This window comes from Meira miltonrushii, assembly GCF_003144205.1.
Source record: "Meira miltonrushii strain MCA 3882 unplaced genomic scaffold FA14scaffold_3, whole genome shotgun sequence".
NCBI lineage: Eukaryota > Fungi > Basidiomycota > Exobasidiomycetes > Exobasidiales > Brachybasidiaceae > Meira > Meira miltonrushii.
In genome coordinates, this window is record NW_020289945.1 from 1,039,919 (window position 1) to 1,057,581 (window position 17,663).

Genomic DNA, 17,663 nt, shown 5'->3' on the forward strand with positions numbered 1-17,663 from the left:
TGTGTACATAATAAGCGAGAAATTTATACAATGAGCTCAGCACTGTCTCGCTTGATGGGGGGGATTGATTACAACCGGTAGGATTCTCGGGAGGATTTCAAGCCAAAAAAAATGCTAAAAATATCGGCGTCTTTTTCCTCCTTTTTTATTTTTAATATTTTTCCGCTTTCGATGACGCGCATTTTGCCTTCCCTCCCTCCGTGTCCGCATGTAGGAGGTAGATAAACTGCATACAGAGAGAGAGAGATTGTTCGATTGTTTCATCAATTACGCGAGATGCTCTTGGGTTAGTGCAAATTCTCACGCGTATTTTGCCGAAAGGGAGTAGAGAGAAGCACTTACATTGCACATTAACGGCGAAATAATTCCTCCACTCCTTTTTTTGTGTATTTACTCAGACGATGTCATCACTTTTAGTTCTTTTTAGCTTGGCAAATAAACATCCGCGGTCAATTTTAAATAAAAATAATTGATGAATATCTCCCCGCAAGGGCCCCAGTTGGGGAATTGTGGATTTGATAGGTAAAATTATTCCTCGGATGAATTATAGCCCCACTAGAGTTGTGTAAAAAATGAATTATATTTCATGAATCAATTCGGTAGATCATTGCTTTCCTGTGTACCTGAACGCCGCCTGATCTTGCGCCCCTACATTGAGAAAACACAACGGATTTCATCGTCCGCTACTCAACCTTTGCTGTATTTATAAAATATCATCTGCATACCCTCTTCAACTTTCTCCTTTACCCCACCATCTCCTCAAGAAGTGGCTTTCTTTTTATATATTCCTTTCATCTTTTAAACAATGGCAGTCACGTTCAACGTTCGTGGTGCTCCAATCGGTTGGTCAGCCATCGCTGTTGCCTTATTGGCAAGTATGGGTGGTTTCTTGTTCGGTTATGATACCGGTCAAATTTCCGGTATTCAAGAAATGGCTGATTTCGTTAGCAGATTTGGTACTGAACCACCGGATGGATCAGTTGCAGGCGCAACAATGTCTTTCAATAAATGGTTGATCGGTTTGATCGTTAGTATGCTTTCAATTGGTACGGCATTTGGTGCTCTTGTTGGTGCTCTTTTGGCTGATAAATTGGGTCGTAGATATGCAATGTTTGTCGAAGTTATCGTTTTCGATATCGGTGTTATCATTCAAGTTACTTCTTTCAATGCATGGTATCAAGTTGGTATTGGACGTTTAATCACCGGTTTGGGTGTTGGTGCTCTCAGTGCTGCCGTTCCTCTTTATCAATCAGAAACTTTACCTCGTCAAATTCGTGGTGCTATGGTTGGTACTTATCAATTATTCATCACTTTCGGTATCTTGGTGTCCAACTGCATCAATATCGGTACTCGTGAATTGGACAACTCCGGCTCATGGCGTATTCCTGTCGCTTTGGGTATTCCATTTGCTACTATTCTAGGTATCGGTATCTTGTTTGCACCCGAATCACCTCGTTGGTTGGTTGCACACGGTAAGAATGACGAAGCATACCGTAGCGTTGCCATCGTCCGTGGCGCGAAGCGCGAAGATTCAAACCCATGGGTCGAAGCTGAATATTCAGAATTGATCTCAAATTACGAACAAGATATCAAACTTGGAGCTGGAAGTTGGTTGGAATGCTTCAAGAAACCAAACCGTGTCTTATACCGTACCTTGTTGGGTATCGCCTTACAAGCAGGTCAACAATTAACCGGTGCAAACTACTTCTTCTACTTTGGAGCGACCATCTTCTCAGCCGTCAACTTGCAAGATCCTTTCGTTACCCAGATCATCTTAGGCGCGGTTAACTTTGTTTGCACGTTCCTAGGTCTGTATCTCTTGGAGAGATTCGGTCGTAGAGTTCCTCTCATTATTGGAGCAGCTTGGATGGTCGTCTGGCTTTTGGTTTTCGGCTTGGCAGGAACGTTGGGAGGCAATCCGGACGGTACTGTTACTTCGACACCTATCGGTCAATTGTTGATTATTTCAGCCTGTTTCTTCATTTTAGGATATGCCAGTACTTGGGCTCCAGGTATTTGGTTGTTCTGTGGTGAATCTTTCAGCCGTCGTACTCGTGCCAAGCAAGCAAGTATCGCAACTTTGTCCAATTGGATTTGGAACTTCCTCATCGCCTATTTCTCTCGACCAATCGCTGATTCTATTCATTTCGAATACGGTTTCGTCTTTGCCGGTGCAAATTTCCTCAATATGATCATTGCATACTTTTTCGTCTATGAAACTGCTGATCTTACTCTCGAAGGCGTTGATCAAATGTACAGTGATCCTAACGTCAAGGCATGGAGTAGTGCTAAATGGGTTCCCGAAGGTTACTCAACCCGTGATGATATCAAGAAATCAGAGAAAGATGCCGATGATATTGCACATATTCCCGATAACCGCGAAGACGGTACATGGAAGGCTAAGCCCGACCCAGTCACGGGCGAAGAACGTGATAACGTTCGCAAACATCCCGAAACCAAGATTGAAACAGCTTAAAATGTGTGCTCTTTCTCTGTTTTTTTTTCAATCTTATGGCCTCTGTAGAATTATCATCTTTGCCAGATTGCACCTTGCAATTCACTGATCCCTAATCACAAATCCTAGTAATACCTTTTAGCCTTTATTGGCGTACTTAAAAATGCATTTGTTCGAACTATAAAATATGATACAGTGTGATTTGGATATAATTAAGCAACTTTGACCGTTTGACATTGAGTACAACACCAAAATGCAGCATATGTGCCAATCATACGATGCTGACAGGATCGACAAACCCAGCAATCAACTCCAGGCCTCACAGACTCGCAAGCGGCACATGTCTCGGCATAACGATCGTTAAGCAGTGTACACGTCTGACAGTTCCAACTGCCGGATTGCATTGCAGTTGAACTTTCTTCCTTTTTTGGTCTCTTTACCGCTGTGACTACGATTTCATCATCGCTATCTTCCTCCTTTTGTGTCTGTCCATTTTCGATGATTTCAAAGTCATCGTCATCATCCTCTTCATCATCATCCCCAATGGTGATCACTTCAACGCCATGCAGTAGCTCTTGTTGTTCCTGCTCTTCGTTTGCCTCTTGCGTGCTTGCTAAATTGCTGCTTGGACAACCCATCGAAATCACCTTTCGGCGATGAGCGGCAGCAGCAGCAGCTTCTCTAGGTGATAGATCCGCGATAGCAGAACCGCCGACCCTATTTGACCCACTTCCGATGATTTGAGAAATATTTCGTCTTCTTTGAGCGGAATCGGCAGCACTGATTAGTCCGCTCCCGCCCAATTTCTGTCCGGCTGACATGAATCCCAGACCAGGCAAGGGTCTGTTCGCACGTAAATCATAGAATTCCTGCGTAAGTGTCTCCAAATGTTGAAAAAAGATTTCATCATGAGGTCCACGTAGATTGTGGGCTAATTCGTGTAACATCGTTTCAGTGATTGATTCTTCATCGATGAAGTCCAAATCATTGTACGGTCTACGTAACCTTAAAGCGATCTTTTTGCCTCGATTTACGTTTAGGCCCAAAAGATTATCTTGTTTAGGATACATTTCGACTAGCAGAGGAAGTCGCCATCCATGTTTGATCATGATCGGTCGAACAGAAGCTCCGATTCTACGTAAAATATTCAATGCTTCTGAACTGTTTTGGAGCTTTTTCAATGCACGATATTCCACAATCACCCCGCCTCCACTGCCACTTCCTTCTTCTCGATGTACGGCCGAAGGCTTTGGGAATGCTCCCCTCCCCCTCACCGGCATTTTTACTTATATGATGGTTTCTATGGTGTTGTCATTGTATGTCCTGAATGATTGAATGGTGGTACGTAATTAACAGAAGCGCTCTGTTACATAAAGGCGGAAGGGCTAATGCAACAGAAAAAAGATCAACACTCACTCACGTGTTTTGTCTCGCAACGACGCGTCTAAGGGCAGTGCCATTTTCCGCGAGTGTTGCATTACGCGCCATCTTGCCTATCACCATCATTACTCCAACACCAAAATGGCCTTTGACGGCGGGCGATCACGCTCTATGCTGGGAAATATGGATATGAATAGTGGTCATACACCACATTCTGTCGCAAAGAATGTTGTGAAAAGTGGATCACGACAATCAATGATCCCCAGACATTCAGTCATTCAACCGAGTAGGGATGCAGGATTAGGACAATCTGTTCGTGGTTTCTCTAGGCCGAGTATGGCAGCTTCATCCGTTGGAGGAATGGAAATGGATGGCTGGGGCTCTCACTCTGTCAGTAATACGCCACATCATCAACAATCACTACGAAGAGGAGAGAGCAGCAGACAAAGTATGGCGCCTCCACCACCACATGCAACAGCCGGTAGGGCGAGTATTGCACCCACTCCTAATGGTCGTAAATCGATGGGAAGGGTATCATTAGCACCTAGAGCAGGGATGGGAGGAATGAATGGCAAGGCTTCCATGCAAGTCGTTGATCCTAGACCTGTTCGTGAAGACAAATCATACCTGGCACGAATGGAAATGGAAATTCAAGATTTTCTCGTTCAAACCGGTTTCGCCTTTCCAGCCAAGTATAGTGGCGAATTCCATATGCCTTCACAAGCACTGGTGATGAGCGCTTTTCGGCATTTGTATCACCAGTGTGTCGATCTGCGATATACGTTCAGTGCCGAACCCAAGAAAGAAGTTGAAGAGATTCTACAGCTTTTAAATGATATCAAATACCCTCTCATCACCGATCTATCAAAGACAAAGCTAGCTGCGCCAGGCAGTATACACAATTGGCCTCCGATTTGTGGAATGCTTCATTGGCTAGTCTGTATCGAAAGCTCGCTGGAAACTGTCACCACAAGATATCATGGGGGACCACTTGAACGACCTGTAAGCGCGGAAGATGAAGATTTCTGTCATTATTTCCCATATCTATGGAGATGTTATGAGCAATTCTGGGACAGCAAAGATGAATACCCGGAAGAAGAAGCAAAGCTTGAACAAATATTCGAGGAAAAGTCAGCAAGGACAAAGGAGGAGCTGGATCGGATGAAAGAAGAGCTGTTGGATTTGGAGGAGAAGCTGAAAGATTTGAAGGAAAATGATTCACCCTTAGAGGTGGAGAAAAAGGAAAAGGCTGTATTGGAAAGTGACGTGAAAAAGTTCATCGAATATCGTGATGCAGTCCTTTTGCCTCGAATTCAACAGTACAACAATGTCGTCGAAAAGCTCAAAGCGGATAGCGCGATGCATTCAGAACAGATTCATCAACGTACAGAAGAGCGTGATCGATTGCGCAGAGAGGTGGATGCTCAAGATGTTTCTGCTGATGACTTTGAGACAATGTCTCGTGAACGTGAAGCTTTGTTGAAACAAGTGGATGATATTATGACAAAGTTGCACGATCGATCTTCGACAAATGGACATACAGAGATCTCATTGAGCAATCGTCAAGCACGTGTAGAAGATGATTTGAAGACATTATCCGATCAATGTCGTGAGATCGATATGTTCCCGTTCACATTGCAAGATGGACGAACAGTATACGATTTCGAAATGGCAGCTAGCAATACATCTACACTTTTACCAAAAGGATTGGATTTCCGACAAGACGTGAAACGCAAAATCACAGAAAAGCGAGACAGATTTGCACGTCAATATCGCGACCTGACTGGAACGAAGCTTAAGGATCAAGAGTCGTACGATCTTTTGTTGGAAGAAGTCGAAGAGAAGCGAGAATCGATGGATAAGCTGGAGATGCGTTTGAAAAGTATACGTGAACAAAATGAAATGGCAAATGCTGCCAGTAAAGAGGAAAATCGCATTCAGGCTGAATTGGAGGCGAAGAACGGCTTGGCGATCGCTCAGATCGATCAATCAGGTCGCATGGCTTTAGACCAAGCCGAAGCACGTCTTCAAGAAGCAAGGATGCAATTGACACTTGTGCGAGAAAGGGATACAACCCTACGCAAAGAACTTCATGATGAATTTGTGGTGGGATTGGAGACTATCCTCTCTCTCAAGTCGGCTGTTAGTGAAGGGTTGAAATCGTTACAAGAAACTTCCGCGGAATGCTCGCATGCTTGATGTATTTATAAATCACAGGATAGCACATCCACTCAAAATTATACCAGTGCAACAATTTTTAGAGCTTGTCTATTGACAGGAATTAGAGGTATATGTACATGATCGTATGTCATGAGATTAAGTCACCCACTCCTCTGTTGTTGCTTGCGCCAGTACTCCTCCGCTTGATCAAGACAGCGAACATTAGCGCCGAGCTTGTTGATCGTTTCAATGTATTCTTCCTCTTCTACACTATCGTAAACAATTCCACCTCCTGCTTGCAAGTACACAATTCGATCTCCCTCTTTGGCATCCTTGCTATCATCCTTTTTGAATGTCATTGTACGAATGGCGATGCACACGTCCATCTCTTTTGAGTCAAAGTCGATATGACCAACAGCACCGGCATAAACACCTCTTTTCTCTTTTTCCAAATCGGAAATCAATTCGATCGCTCGAATCTTTGGAGCACCAGATACTGTTCCAGCAGGAAAGATGGAACGCAAAGCATCAAATCTTGATTTCCCCTTTCGCAACATTCCCGTAATTCTGCTTGTCAAGTGAATCACATGGCTGAACTTTTCCACTCGCATAAATGTTTCCACTTCAGTCGTATGTGGATCACATACTCGGCTAATATCATTCCTTGCCAGATCCACCAACATCACATGTTCAGCACTGTCTTTTGTTGAATTTGCCAATTGATTTGCCATTTCTTCATCTTCTGCTGGCGTCTTACCACGTTTGACCGTTCCTGCAATCGCATGAACGGCAACTTTGTTATCTTCAATCTTGCACAACGTTTCCGGACTTGCTCCAACCAATTGAGCATCACCAGTATCCAAATAAAACATATATGGACTAGGGTTGATTTGACGTAAATGACGATATACGTTGAAAGGATGCAAAGCAGTTTTGCGTTCAAGTCTTTGGGATGGAACAGCTTGAATGATATCACCTTGTACGATATTCTTACGTAGAGAGGTGACAAAGCCTTCATATCCTGATTTACCAACGTTAGAGACCGCCTCTTGAGATGCCTGTACGGCAGGTTGGATAGGCAGTGGGATTTTGTCACTCCCAAGAACAATATCACTGATCTTTTGAACGTTCAATGCAGCTTCTTTGTACAACTTTGCGATTGTCTCGGGCGTGTGAGAGGCAGAGGCGCCATTGTTATCGGATGATGCGTCGGGTAGATGAACGTGAGAGACGAATTTGATCGATTGAAAGATATGGTCAAAGATCACAATCGAGTTGCAATACATGAACACACTTTCGGGTATTTTGATGTTGTCCTTTAGGTCAGGTCGTGCTGTACGTGGTTCAAAGTATTGGACACAGTCGTAAGCAATATAGCCCATCGCACCTCCGGTGAACTTTGGCAAATCAGGTAATGAAATATACCTGAAAGGAGAAAGTTCTTTTTCGACCGAGAGTAAAGGATCTCCTTCTACTTCGTATCCTGGACCCGTTCGAACGGTTTTGAATGGATCTGCTCCAATGAAGCTATACCTTCCAATCTTCTGTCCAGTCTCCACGCTTTCGCATAAGAAACTCCTCTTCTTTTCAGATGCGCCATCAGATAAGCGTAAATATGCGACGACGGGTGTGATGAGATCTGCTGGCATGCTCATATATACCGGAACCATGTTCCCTTTTGCTTGACCATTTTCTGATCCCAGCAAGAGCTTTGTTACCTCTTCCAGAGAGGGTGAAATGACCTGAGCGAGGAAATAGGTCAGCTTTTAGTTCTACAGATGTCAACATTGTCTACATACCGGTTCTTCGATCGTCATCTTGTATAGCTGTTGTGATGAAAAGGAGTGAAAAATGAGGCTACGTTATGTCCGGACCCTAATCTTCCATGACTCGCAGCCGAAGAAGTGAAATTAGCCCAAAAAAATTAACAAGCCAGCCCACGCTTAAATGGAGTCTTGATATTTTTTGAGTTGCTTATGTCACACGTGAGAAAATGTCGTGTTACTTATTCACCATCATCACACTCTTGCTGAAGTTCTGGGATGCAGTCATGGCACCTGCTTTGAACTTACCAGCACCAAAGAATGCGGTAGAGAGTGAAGATGCGATTGCCGGACCAAGTAAAAGCAAAGCAGCTAGGGTGGAAGATGTGGATGAAATCACAGAACAATCGACTAAAGATCGATTTTATACTGGAGGATTAATCTATCCACCACCAGAATTAAGGAACGCTGTCGATAAAACAGCATCATTTGTTGCCAAAAATGGAATTCAATTTGAAAGCAAGATTCGTGATGAAAATACAGGCAATAATCGATTAGCATTCTTGAACGAAGAGGATCCATATCATGCGTATTATCAAGCAAAGCTAGAAGCTTTGCGGAGTGGAACAGGTCCTTTGGCCAATGTCAATACAGATTCGAGAGGCGATAATGCAGATGCGATCACTGGCCGACCGGCAGAACAAGCAACAGCTGAAGAAGAGCAGCCCATCGAACCTGAATCATTCAAATTCTCTGCTGATATGCCAAACATTACCGCTTTGGATTTGGACATCGTAAAGCTTACAGCATTATTTGTAGCCAAGAAAGGTAGAGCGTTTGCATCCACACTTCAACAACGGGAAGGGAGATCATATCAGTTTGAATTCCTTAGACCGTCCCACTCGCTTTTTGGATTTTTCAATCGACTTGTGGAGCAATATCAAATGGTAATGGAACCACTTCCCGAGATGAGCAAGCAGATACGGATGGGTGCTTTTGGCAACGAAGAACCAATAGAAGGTGCAACACCTATGCTTGGAATGGGTAGAGGGGGTGCACGACCACACATCTTGGAGGGAATTCGTAAGCGTGCAGAATGGGAGAAATGGGAAAAGGCAAGAAGGAAAGTGGCTGAAGATGAAGAGGAAAAAGAAAGAGCGGCGTTCAATGAGATTGATTGGCAAGATTTTGTTGTTGCAGCAACTGTAGAGTTGACCGAGTCTGATGAGCATTCGGACTTACCTCCTCCGATGTCATTGCGTGAAGTCAAGACAATGAGTATCGCACAGAAACGTATGGCAGCAATGATCATGGAAGGGCAAGCAGAAGAGGAAGACGTGGACGTGGCCACACAAGAACCAGCAGCTAGACCAGCTGAAGATATTGGCAAGAGAACAGAACAAGTCACCTCTTCGACTTCATCATCAGGATCAATGAAGATTCGAAGAGATTATCAGCCAAAAACATTGGCCGAACGAAAAGCTGCGGCAGCTGGCAACTCACAGACAACCAGCTGTCCAGTTTGTGGAGAGCGTGTACCGATTGATGGAATGGATGAGCATGTCAGATATGAGCTACTGGATCCAAGGTTCAGAGAACAAAGAAGGGAATTGGAAAGTAAGCGAGCACAACACAATGCATTGACGGAAGGTGCGGATCCCAGTAGATCTCTCAGACAATTTGCAGGTAATCGAACGGACATCTTTGGTGGAGAGATGGAAGAAGAAGCACAGAGGAGACGAGAACAAGACGAAGCACGAAAACGAAAGGAAAGAGAGAGTATTGTTTGGGATGGTCATGCGGCCAGTAGAGTGGATACCCGTGCAGAATTCAACCGACCTGACGCTTTGCAATCGGAGATGCAGCAAATTCAGAAACGCTTCAAGACTGATCAGCCAAAGAATTATCTGGGACCGCAAGCGTACGATCAACAACCCGCCCAATTTGCATCGCCTATTCATATGCAAGATAGTGCAACGATTCAATCACAACCTTCCACCGTGCCCTTGGCCTCTTCCAATCCGATGCAGCAGAATGGGTATCATGCAGCTCAATACGGTCAGCAACATTATCCACAAGGCCAAATGATGCAGCAAACTCATTACGATCGCAATCCTTACGATCAAGTACCTCAGTACAACCTTGAGAAGAGGACTGATGGAGGGTTGCACCCTGAAGAACAATGGATGCAATATCATCCTCATCCGATCAGCTTAGTGATCCAATTACCGAACGCACAAGCAATTTCGAGCGTTTGTGATGGTAGCCGTATCACTCTGCACTCTTTGCCGATGCAAAGTACGATCGCCAATATTCGTGATAGATTGCAATCCGAAACACTCGGCGGGAAGATTGGAGCAAGTCGTTTGAAGCTACGTGTACAAGGTAATAAGCCAACTACATTACGTCAAACGTTAGCATATTGGAACTTAGCTGATCAAGATGAATTGACACTCAATGTCGGATAAGTGGAAGGGAAACATTTGTATTATAATCTCATTAAATTGTCTGTATAATATAAGCAGAATGTGTATTTATTGCTGCAATCATTCCTTGTCCTTCCATTGGGTCAACCAATGTTCAACGAATTGAACTTCTTGTGAATGAATCTTATGCACTCTTGGCGGTTCATAAGTTTTGTTTCCATTTTCATCACAATGATGCCAGCAATCTGGGATCAATTTGAACGGACGATCGAGAGTATCGATACGATTTCCTCCATATGCAAATTGATCTGAATGAACGGTTGCAGGACGCCAAGGGTCGTATTGACCATCAATGAAAGCCAAACGGTCAACATCGATTGTGAAATTTCCGTATTTGTTAACCTGTTCCGTTTGTGGATGATCAGGTACGGTGTAATGAGCGCCAGGCAAGAATCCTTTCTTGCATACTTCCGAGGTATAATCCAAGTCAATCAAACTGGAAATCAATTTTGGTCCTGAAGGTGTGAAATCGTAAGGACTGTTTGACTTTTTGACATAAGGTGGTGAGGTCATCAAATAACCCCATTGAGTGCAAAATTGAAAAGTCCAAGAAATTGAATCGGTCAAATGGGTCGCATTTGTGTAAGAAGTCCAATTAGATGAGCCAAAACATTCTTGAACGGTTGCATTGGCCGATGTACACGGTTGAACGTATTGTTCTTTGACGAACTTTGCCAAATTTTGTACAACTTTCGGTGCATCTAGAGAATCTGCTCTGCGTTGGGGAGCAGGTTCGATAGGTCCTGATGGCTCTCCTACCAAAGCTGTACAAAAGTCAGCAAAATCGGATGATGTAACAGAAGGATCCCAGTTGAGAGACTGGAAGCTTCCCAATGGGATTGTCAACACGTTTGCGAAATCAGCTGGATCTTTCAGATCTGCCAATCCGAATAAGTCCAACAATTCATGAGTTTTGCTGGCATCACGTTTAGGTTGATGTTGTCCCTTTTGAGGTTCAGGTGCAAGGATGGTATCGATCCATCCGACTGATGCTTGAATGGCTTGTGTACAATCTTGTTGAGCACCAGCAGCGATTGGGTAGAAATAATCAGGAAATTGTTCAATCGCAGTCACGACTGCACTTGAAGCCAAACTGCCAAAGATTAAATCAGGGTATAAAAGTCGAACAAAGGCACTCTTTGCTCCGGGATAAGAGCCACCGTACGAGATGACAGGTGTATTTGGTGCTTGGAAATGACTTGCATCTTCTTGTACACCTTCAAATGTCATATTTTGAACAAATTGTGCATTATCCTCTAGTGCTTGTTTGGTTGTAAGCCAACGCAATTGATCAACACCCCAAACCGTTCCATTTCCAAACGCTTTACGAGGAGGATAACTTTTTCCATAATAACGATGTTCCAAAACAACTCCAATTCCGTTTGTTGCATTTGCAAGAATATCCAAGATACCATGATCCAAATAAGAAAGTCTTGATGATCCGTCCACTTCTCCAGAATCTAGCACGTAGATCGGAGTTGGTTTACCAGAATTAGGCTTGTAATGGCGTAGAGAGTACCAATAACGTTGTTGAAATGTGAGATTGGTTGAATGTCCAAAATGATCCAATGGTTGTGTGAGATTAGCAAGTTTGATATCGGGATATTTAGCCATTGTGTCCATTTCTGCATCTGGTCTTGGAGTGTTTAAGGATTGCAAAGAGAGTTGTTCATGTGCTCTTCTGCTTCCGCGAATTGAAGGTGAAGTAGAGGAGTATTCTTTCCCATCAACTTGCTTTGCTTGTTGTTTTTGTTGTTGTTGTTGTTGTTGTGCTTTAAACTTCTCATAGCCGGGTATGAGACGAGGCGTTGATTGCATAGAATGAACGTTAGCAATCATCAACAGAGTAGCCAAGGCCACAAAGTTGAAAAGGATGTTGGACCTCATCTTGAAATGTGGGATGGGGAAGATGGAAGTGGAGAAAGGGATGTATTCTTTGGCATAATGTTCTGCATGTTCCATGTGGCTGCAATTTCAAATCATCATCTTCTTCTCCCCCCACGTTTGAGTCATTTCACCTTAACAAACAAACAAGCTTTAAAGTACGCTAAAATGCATCCATAAATCACACAATCCATTCAAAGGAGGAGCAAAGGAGAGAGATAAGCAGCGGGAAGCAATGATTGACGTGTGTGCGTGCTTCTACGCGGGATTCTATCCTATACACTAATCTCATTATTACAAAAGGGGACTCTCCTCTATGTGTGGGGATCGTTATCTCCTCTTGGCGCCTTCTCCTTCCGCGGGATCAATTCCCTTTGTCTCTTTCTTTGCTCCTATTCGGGCCTTTTCACGTTTGCGTCTTTGCCATCGAATTTTATCTTCATGATGTTTTAAACGTTGAGCAGGTGTCATGTTTTCTCTCCATTTTCGTGCATATATTTTTCTTTTTTCTCTTTCTTCTTTTAATCTATCTTCGTTCAGGCTTATATACCATTTATGATGATGTGGATTTGCGTATTGCAATGTGTCTGAGTGTTTTGCTTTTTTGGGTCTTGTTTCGACTTTTCCTTCAGCTTTAACTCGTTTTCTTTTTGCTGCAGCAATTTGGTCAAACCGTTTCTTTTTTTCTTCTTGGCTTAAATTATTGTATCTTTCTCGAGCTTTTGCAGCATGTGATTTCTGTTGCTCTGGTGTTCGTTGATGATAAAAAGCTTTAGAGCATGCCGCATTCCTATCTTTGTCATTCAATTTATACCAATATTTGCATCTGGGTCTATGGATATCACAATTTGAACTTTCATGCTGATCCTGTGTAGCTTCAACGACATGATCATTCTGTTGGACGGTATCAGACGATGAAAGAGATGGTGTCTTATTCAGATCGATCGACCTGGCAGCTTGTATAAGTCCAAAGTGAGCTGAAAATAATGAAAACTGGATAAAAGCAATTCGCATAGCGTTAAATTCGAGGAGGATTTGTCTTGAGAGTATGAGGAATATATTTTAAGAAGTAGTTCATTCGTTCTGTACCCTTGCACAGCCTCTATAGGCGCACAAATCAGCAATATCGAATTTTCTGCATGATCAAATGACAACCTATTAATACCGTAAACTTAAATCACAATATTGCGTATATATACACAAACATCATGAATTGAAATGCATTAGAATTTTATTGTTGCTGCGTATTTGTCTGTTTGTGGCTGCGTTGTCTTTTACGGTATAAGAAAGGATTTATCAAGACTTGTCATGTTTTTACGATGCGGACAATCGATATGATAGATACGGGCATTTATTAATTCACCCTTTGTGTTGTCTGTCTTTGTGCTTCAATTTTGGCTTCTTCACGCTTACGTCTTTTCCATCGCAACTTATCTTCATTATGTTTTGATCGTTGAGCAGGTGTCATATTTTTTCTGTATTCACGTGAATATTCTGCTCCCCTTTCTCTTTGCTTTTTCAATCTCTCTTCGTCTAGATTTATGTACCAATTATGATGACTTGGATTTTTGTATTTGTATGTATCTGAATGTTTTGCTTTCTTAGGTCCTGTAATACGTTCTGTTTCATCTTTCTCTGTTGTGTTATCACGAATATTTCTTGCTATAGCGATTTGTGCGATTCGTTTACGTTTTTGTTCTTTAGTCATACTGTGATAATTTTGTTTCGACCTTGCAGCAAGCACTCTCCGTATTTCCGGTGATTGGCGATGATAATATGCCTTAGAGCTTGCCGCAGTTTTTGCTTCTTTGGATAATTTATGCCAATGTCTGCAACCAGGTCTATGAATGTCACAATCTGTGCTCGCATCATCCACAGGTGTAGATTGTACCACATCTTCATCCTGTTGCACTTGATCTGAAGAAGAGGGAGATGGCGTCCTGTTCAAGTCGATCGACCTAGCAGCTTGCGTAAGTCCAAGAAAGGCGAGAAAGAATATGATTTGGGCAAATTTCAGGCGCATACCGAATGGTTTGATGGTGAGTTCTCTTGAAAGGATAAAAACAGATTATAAGGAGTTAAATGATCAGTATACACATTTTTACCGCCTTCGAAAGCATACACATACGCAAACTCATTCTTTCTGCGTAGTAAGACGGTTTACTGGCATTCTTATATATCTGACACACAAGATTGAGTATTCTGAAAGTTTGATAAACAAAACATATTTTCACTGCTGCTGCGTACCATTCTTATCGCGGCTGCGGTATCCTTTGCGATACTCTCTCATGTACTCTGCGTTATGTTTGTTTTGCTCCGAAGTTCTCGCTGCGCCTTTTTTCAAACAAAGTTTAATCTTTGTCAATGAAATTTGTTTTAATCGATTTTTCTTTTGTTCAGGCGTAAGATTTTCGTAATATCTCTTATTTTTGGCAGAAATCTTTTTCTTGTTCTAGGGGAATAGTAGAAAAATGAAATCAGTAACATTCAGATGAACTGCATCAATTATTACCCACCTCTGAATCATAAGCAAGCTGTTTATAAACTCGCGATTTATCAAGACGTGACATTCCTGTCCAATGCGGACAACCGATATGATGGACACGAGTGGGTGTACACATTACCCTTTCAGGTTTGTTATGTGGACGAGCATAAGATTGATCTTGTATGATCTTCGTGCGATACACTTTGGGTTTAGGTGGTCCTTTTTTCGAGATTGTCGCTTCTGTCATTTGAGGCCCAACAACTTCCGCATCGGCCAATGACGATGCTGGCTGGTTCAAATCGATCGAATGTGGCGGTGAATGATTTAAATCTAGCTCATACATCGATTGAGCATACTGGACAAATACGTAATAGACTAAAGATATACAGCACAGAAAAAGCGCTCGCATCAACATAATTCAGTGTATGATGGCAGCAAGGAAATAAGATACGAAGTTGTACTTTTCAAAAGAACCTCAACTGCTTGCCAGCCTATGAAGCCCCTTCTTACGAAACGCATGTGAGATATATAAGGCGAGTATGTGACATCTGTAAGCCCCTACGAAAGTGTCATGAATACATCCAACTTTCACATATAATATTGCAGCACTTGACTGTGTTCTATTTTACACTTTACTGCTAGGGAACCAGGGATGGGAAGTAGAAGAATACACAAGCGGAATCAAGCACGGTCCTAATGCAGCGGTATTGGTTTTCGCATCATCCCGCAAAGCGACCGAAAGATTTTCCACAATAATAGCCAGATCTTGCTTCAATACTGTGATTGTGTGGTCAGGTTGTCGTGCGTTCGAAGTCATGCTTTCGCAACACACAATAGCTTGATCTAAATCACCTTTTGCTTCCCGCATTCGTTCCTCCAACCCAATCTCGGCAGAGTGGGTCATCTCTACATCCTCTCGGAATGCTTCCCAGAACTTAGCGATGTTTTGAGGCTGTGAACGAACTTGAAGCCACTTGAACCGCTTACGAAACATGGTTCGCTGAATTTGATCATCTTTAGGCTGTCCAAGCCAAGAACGTTGTCCACGTTCCATATCTCCCGATACGTCATTGTAAAGTAGATACAGGGCCCTGCTCGTATGATAAACGATCGACGTCCAACTCTGCATCGTGTCTTGTGACTGTGACACTGAGCCATTGGACCAAATCGAAAGAGCTGACCAAAGCTCTATTTGTTCTTTGCTAATTTGACATGTCATCCAATATACCGACAAAAGCTCCTCTGTTCGGTAAAGTTCAAGTTCTATTCCAGAGAAGATGCAATGCAGCATCGTATCCAATGCAAGTGATTGAATAGCCCAAAAGAGCAAGTCGGGATGCACAGTTTTGCCGCCGAGTGTATCAGCTAGTTCGGACCCAAGAGTACTCGCTTCATCTGCCAATGCAACTAGATCGCTGTACGAATGACCCAATCTACGTTTAGACCTGGATCTATTCTGTGCTAGGTTTCGCAAATGAGCTACCAATTGTCCCGACATTCTGTCTAAGAATCGTACCAATCGTTTTTCCAACATCGTAGCCCGATCGGGTGATATTCCTGGCATGCCCCAGATCATTTGGGGTATCGATTCAACATTCACACCCACAACATCAATCAAAAAGCTTATAGCGATGAATCGAAGTGGTTTTGTGAGGGCAATGGTAGTGTCTGTACATACCGCCGATTGCCATAACGACCGTACGTAAGGAGGGGCAGGATTTAGCTGGAACGAAATCGCTTTCTTGTCAAAAAATTGCTTCCATGTAAACCAACTTTGTTTGCTTCCTGCCAACAGACAGAATTCTTGCATTCCCTCAAAAATGGTCTTGTATACTCTGATCGTTTCAAGTGGAGTATTCAGCTCCAAAGGCTGAGGTGGAGCGATGGATATTGGAGTATATGACGATTTGATGTCAGAAGCATGTCTGCAGAACCAAGGATCGAAAGCGTTTCGTGATTGAGAGGTGGGAGCATTCGCCAAATCTGGCTGGCGTAACTTGGTTGTGCCTTGACTGAGAACCTCTATCTGTGAGCCGGCAGAAGCAATATATCCGATCGATTGATGCAAAGTTGCTTCGATATCCGTTGTACGTCGAAATGTTGTGCTTGGATCCATACGAGAGAATAGAGTGATGGCAGAAAGAAAATGCTTACGGAATGAGAGTCTATCGAGCAAAGCGATCCGTTCATTTTCTTCTATTGAATCCTGGTTGTGATCCAACCAATTCATAGCATTATCAAGCAAGCCAAGTGCATTCTGTGGGTCCAAATCTTCTAGCAGTGAAACACCAGCTTTATCTCCCATGTAATCCTCGCCGTCCAGGATGTTTCCTTTTGCCAGTTCGTCCCAAACCAACCCCACTGTTTTGAGAATGGCGATCAAGAAAGGGCGTAAAATGAACCCGACAAGTGTTGGCGTTTTGGTCGTATTCGGGTGAATGGAAGATAGATGATGTACATACAAACATGTATGTATAGTTTGCGAAAGTGAAGCACCTGAAAGCGATGAACTTTCCAGCCATGCTGCTTCACAGGCAAGCATACGATCCATTATCCAAATGATATCCGAAACTGTTAGTTGTGCATATACATCGAAAGAATGCATTGAGCTTTCTTGTGTCGGTACTTGATCGCATTGAGCCATCAGCTGAGCTGGTATCGGTTCCATTCCTCCATCTACCCGAGGATCCAGAATTTGAATAGCAGCCATTGCGTCCATCAATGTCAATTCGGGAACGGAAACCATCTGTCCCGGCTTGAGGTCCTTACATGCTCCTTTCAGCGTATCCAACAAGGAGCTACGCCCGTTTTGTTCCCTATCCTGCCTGATGGGGAAAGGCGGGATGTATGCATGTTCGGCCATTGTATCAAACGAAGCTATGCCAACTATCTCTGTTCCTTCCTTTATTGTCGCACGATGAGCATGTTGTGTTGGTGGTGTGCAAGATAGCTAATCTGTTTTTTCAAATTCGGAAAAAGCACGTTGACTTCCCGGATCTCCGCGTTTGATTGGATTGGTGGGTGGTTAAGGCGTATGCTTTTCAATCTTC

The 17,663-nt window shown here is 43.1% G+C and overlaps 7 protein-coding genes across 7 annotated transcripts; 3 read left to right on the forward strand and 4 right to left on the reverse strand.

Moving 5' to 3' along the window:
- Positions 1–628: 628 nt before the first annotated feature.
- Positions 629–2,643, forward strand: FA14DRAFT_161353 (putative HXT5-hexose transporter). The gene has a single exon (XM_025499077.1). It carries the CDS (start codon positions 806–808, stop codon positions 2,474–2,476), a length of 1,671 nt encoding a protein of 556 aa, XP_025353874.1. The 5' UTR covers positions 629–805; the 3' UTR covers positions 2,477–2,643.
- FA14DRAFT_161354 (WLM-domain-containing protein) lies at positions 2,594–3,793 on the reverse strand. The gene has a single exon (XM_025499078.1). It carries the CDS (start codon positions 3,733–3,735, stop codon positions 2,668–2,670), a length of 1,068 nt encoding a protein of 355 aa, XP_025353875.1. The 5' UTR covers positions 3,736–3,793; the 3' UTR covers positions 2,594–2,667.
- A 564-nt stretch (positions 3,794–4,357) lies between these two features.
- FA14DRAFT_123471 (uncharacterized protein) lies at positions 4,358–6,034 on the forward strand (the record flags this gene model as incomplete). The annotated part of the gene is made up of 1 exon (XM_025496574.1): positions 4,358–6,034. One exon carries the CDS (start codon positions 4,358–4,360, stop codon positions 6,032–6,034), a length of 1,677 nt encoding a protein of 558 aa, XP_025353876.1.
- A 122-nt stretch (positions 6,035–6,156) lies between these two features.
- On the reverse strand, positions 6,157–7,812 carry FA14DRAFT_180215 (anthranilate synthase component; the record flags this gene model as incomplete). The annotated part of the gene is made up of 2 exons (XM_025500988.1): positions 6,157–7,737; positions 7,795–7,812. 2 exons carry the CDS (start codon positions 7,810–7,812, stop codon positions 6,157–6,159), a joined length of 1,599 nt encoding a protein of 532 aa, XP_025353877.1.
- Positions 7,813–8,045: 233 nt separating this feature from the next.
- Positions 8,046–10,226, forward strand: FA14DRAFT_164966 (uncharacterized protein; the record flags this gene model as incomplete). Its single annotated transcript, XM_025499922.1, has 3 exons — positions 8,046–8,091; positions 8,161–9,816; positions 9,886–10,226. 3 exons carry the CDS (start codon positions 8,046–8,048, stop codon positions 10,224–10,226), a joined length of 2,043 nt encoding a protein of 680 aa, XP_025353878.1.
- A 78-nt stretch (positions 10,227–10,304) lies between these two features.
- FA14DRAFT_124372 (uncharacterized protein) lies at positions 10,305–11,858 on the reverse strand (the record flags this gene model as incomplete). Its single annotated transcript, XM_025496639.1, has 1 exon — positions 10,305–11,858. One exon carries the CDS (start codon positions 11,856–11,858, stop codon positions 10,305–10,307), a length of 1,554 nt encoding a protein of 517 aa, XP_025353879.1.
- A 3,109-nt stretch (positions 11,859–14,967) lies between these two features.
- FA14DRAFT_161357 (uncharacterized protein) lies at positions 14,968–17,655 on the reverse strand. Its single transcript, XM_025499079.1, has one exon. The coding sequence runs from the start codon at positions 17,474–17,476 to the stop codon at positions 15,239–15,241; it is 2,238 nt and encodes a 745-aa protein (XP_025353880.1). The 5' UTR covers positions 17,477–17,655; the 3' UTR covers positions 14,968–15,238.
- Between the last annotated feature and the right edge of the window lie 8 nt (positions 17,656–17,663).